Source organism: Myotis davidii, unplaced genomic scaffold (assembly GCF_000327345.1).
Source record: "Myotis davidii unplaced genomic scaffold, ASM32734v1 scaffold4685, whole genome shotgun sequence".
Classification (NCBI taxonomy): domain Eukaryota; kingdom Metazoa; phylum Chordata; class Mammalia; order Chiroptera; family Vespertilionidae; genus Myotis; species Myotis davidii.
The window spans coordinates 3965-5790 of record NW_006295746.1 but is presented as its reverse complement, the minus strand read 5'-3'; the positions used below and the strand labels follow the sequence as shown (position 1 = coordinate 5790).

General features: G+C 36.5%; 1 protein-coding gene across 1 annotated transcript in view; it reads right to left on the bottom strand.

Moving 5' to 3' along the window:
* The window catches only part of LOC102767330 (alpha-2-macroglobulin), a gene marked incomplete at its 5' end in the record, with an annotated part of 23991 nt that extends 22593 nt beyond the window's left edge, over positions 1-1398 (bottom strand). The window contains 2 exon segments of the mRNA XM_015568254.1: positions 976-1135; positions 1284-1398. Coding sequence (XP_015423740.1) covers positions 976-1135; positions 1284-1398 — 275 coding nt within the window.
* Positions 1399-1826: the final 428 nt, after the last annotated feature.

Sequence of the window (1826 nt, the reverse complement as noted above, 5' to 3'; positions counted from 1 at the left end):
GGGTGACTGAGATCAATATGTGTAACTAATGAACAAAGTCTAAGTTTGTCACTGAACTGTCGGCTACATGAACAAAGAGAAGGATAAAATTCTGATTTTTCTCTTCTGATGAGTCTTATGACTAATGGAACACTTATTTAGCAGGACTGAAATATCAAAAATGTACAATATACCCAAGAAATTTAAAAACATGAAGTGTACTTTCATTTTAGCATGTGACCAAAGTTTCTGAATATGATTGCTGTCATAACATAATCAAAACATTCTAAAATTTACTCCTTGACTCCTTTGTTGAGTCTAGTGCCTCTGTCTTTCACACTCTCCGCAGCTGAAATTTTATAACATTTCCATTAAGAATATGACACACAGTCATTATACATGAGATACACCCAACTGTTACCTCAGACTCCTGGAGTCAGAAAGATCCATTTGTACATCTGCTTATACTAGAAAAATAACAATAAAATATTTCTCTGTAGATCTGTGAGGAAATTTGTATTTTTAAAAGCGGGGAACCTTAAATAGCAATATTTTACCCTTCTGTACAGTTTTACTTGCATTTATAGAAAAAGTATTATAAATACAATATCCATGAAAGAAATACTAGGTATTGTAGCATCTTTTATACTCAAAATAAAAATTAAAACCATCTATTCATTCATTGCCATGTGAAATTAGCGTTGGAAGGATAATGTTTGTGGCCACCATGAATTCTGAGATGCTTGTGAGAAAATGTCATAAATATATAAGACTGCCTGCTAACCTGTGGAAAGGAGATTGAGTGACACCACACAATGCTGTTCCAGAAGTGACAAAAAAAACTTGCTAATTTTGCGGGTGCTTTAGAATGATTCTATAGATTTCATTTACAAATGTACAGAGGAACAGATATATTTGTGTGTGGTTTTATACCTTTGCTTGTATTTATCAGCAGGTAACAATAACCAGGTATAGTTTTAGCAGAAAATACTGTGCTTATTAGATGATGATGCAAAGTTTGGCTTGTGAACTGAAAAATACTCCACCTGTCCAAAGAAGGGGATCCCTTGTCTGAAGTGTGGGTCCACTTTCACAAATGAGAGTTGGGTGATAGTTCTTGTTATTTCACTGAGCCCTCTTCCAGTTAACTCCACCTCTGAAAGAAGAAGAAAAAAGAAAGTCATTTTTTGGAAGGACGATCGGCCTGAACTTCTTATCCTACCTCCCCCTTTCAAATCGTACTTTGGCAAAGGATATAAATCATGACCATTTCCTTTTCTCCCGTCCCCCCATGGTACACAAACCTGTTCCTTCTTCTTTGATCTTGGCTTCCACTTCAAGTTCCATTTTCAAACCTTCTCTCTTCATCTGGAAGACCTTGGTTTTTACTTGCTGAGAGACGCAACCCTGGCTGTTTAGCTAGGAGGGGATAGAATAAAATACAAAAACATAATACGAGACAGACCAGGGGTCAGTTAATCTGGTGGGATATTTGTGGGGGGGCAGGGAACATAATTTAGGTATTTCCTATAAGAATACAATACCTTTAGGGATTGGTTATTATTATATTTTACAACAGTATCTGGTTTATAATTGACAGGTGTGTTCCTCAGTATTTGAGATTTCTTAGTGTGAATGAGATAGAAATGCCCTAAAATTTTGGTGAAAATCTTACTGTAATAGGCAGCTTACCCTTCACTAAAATCTGGCTCCCCTTCCATAGTGTACCGCTATGGCTAGAAAGTCGCTGCCTATCTGGGAATTGTGTTTCCTACCTCACTGGTATCTAGGTGGGGCCATGTGACAAGTTCTTGTTCATAGAAAGAATGAAACTGACATTCTTCACA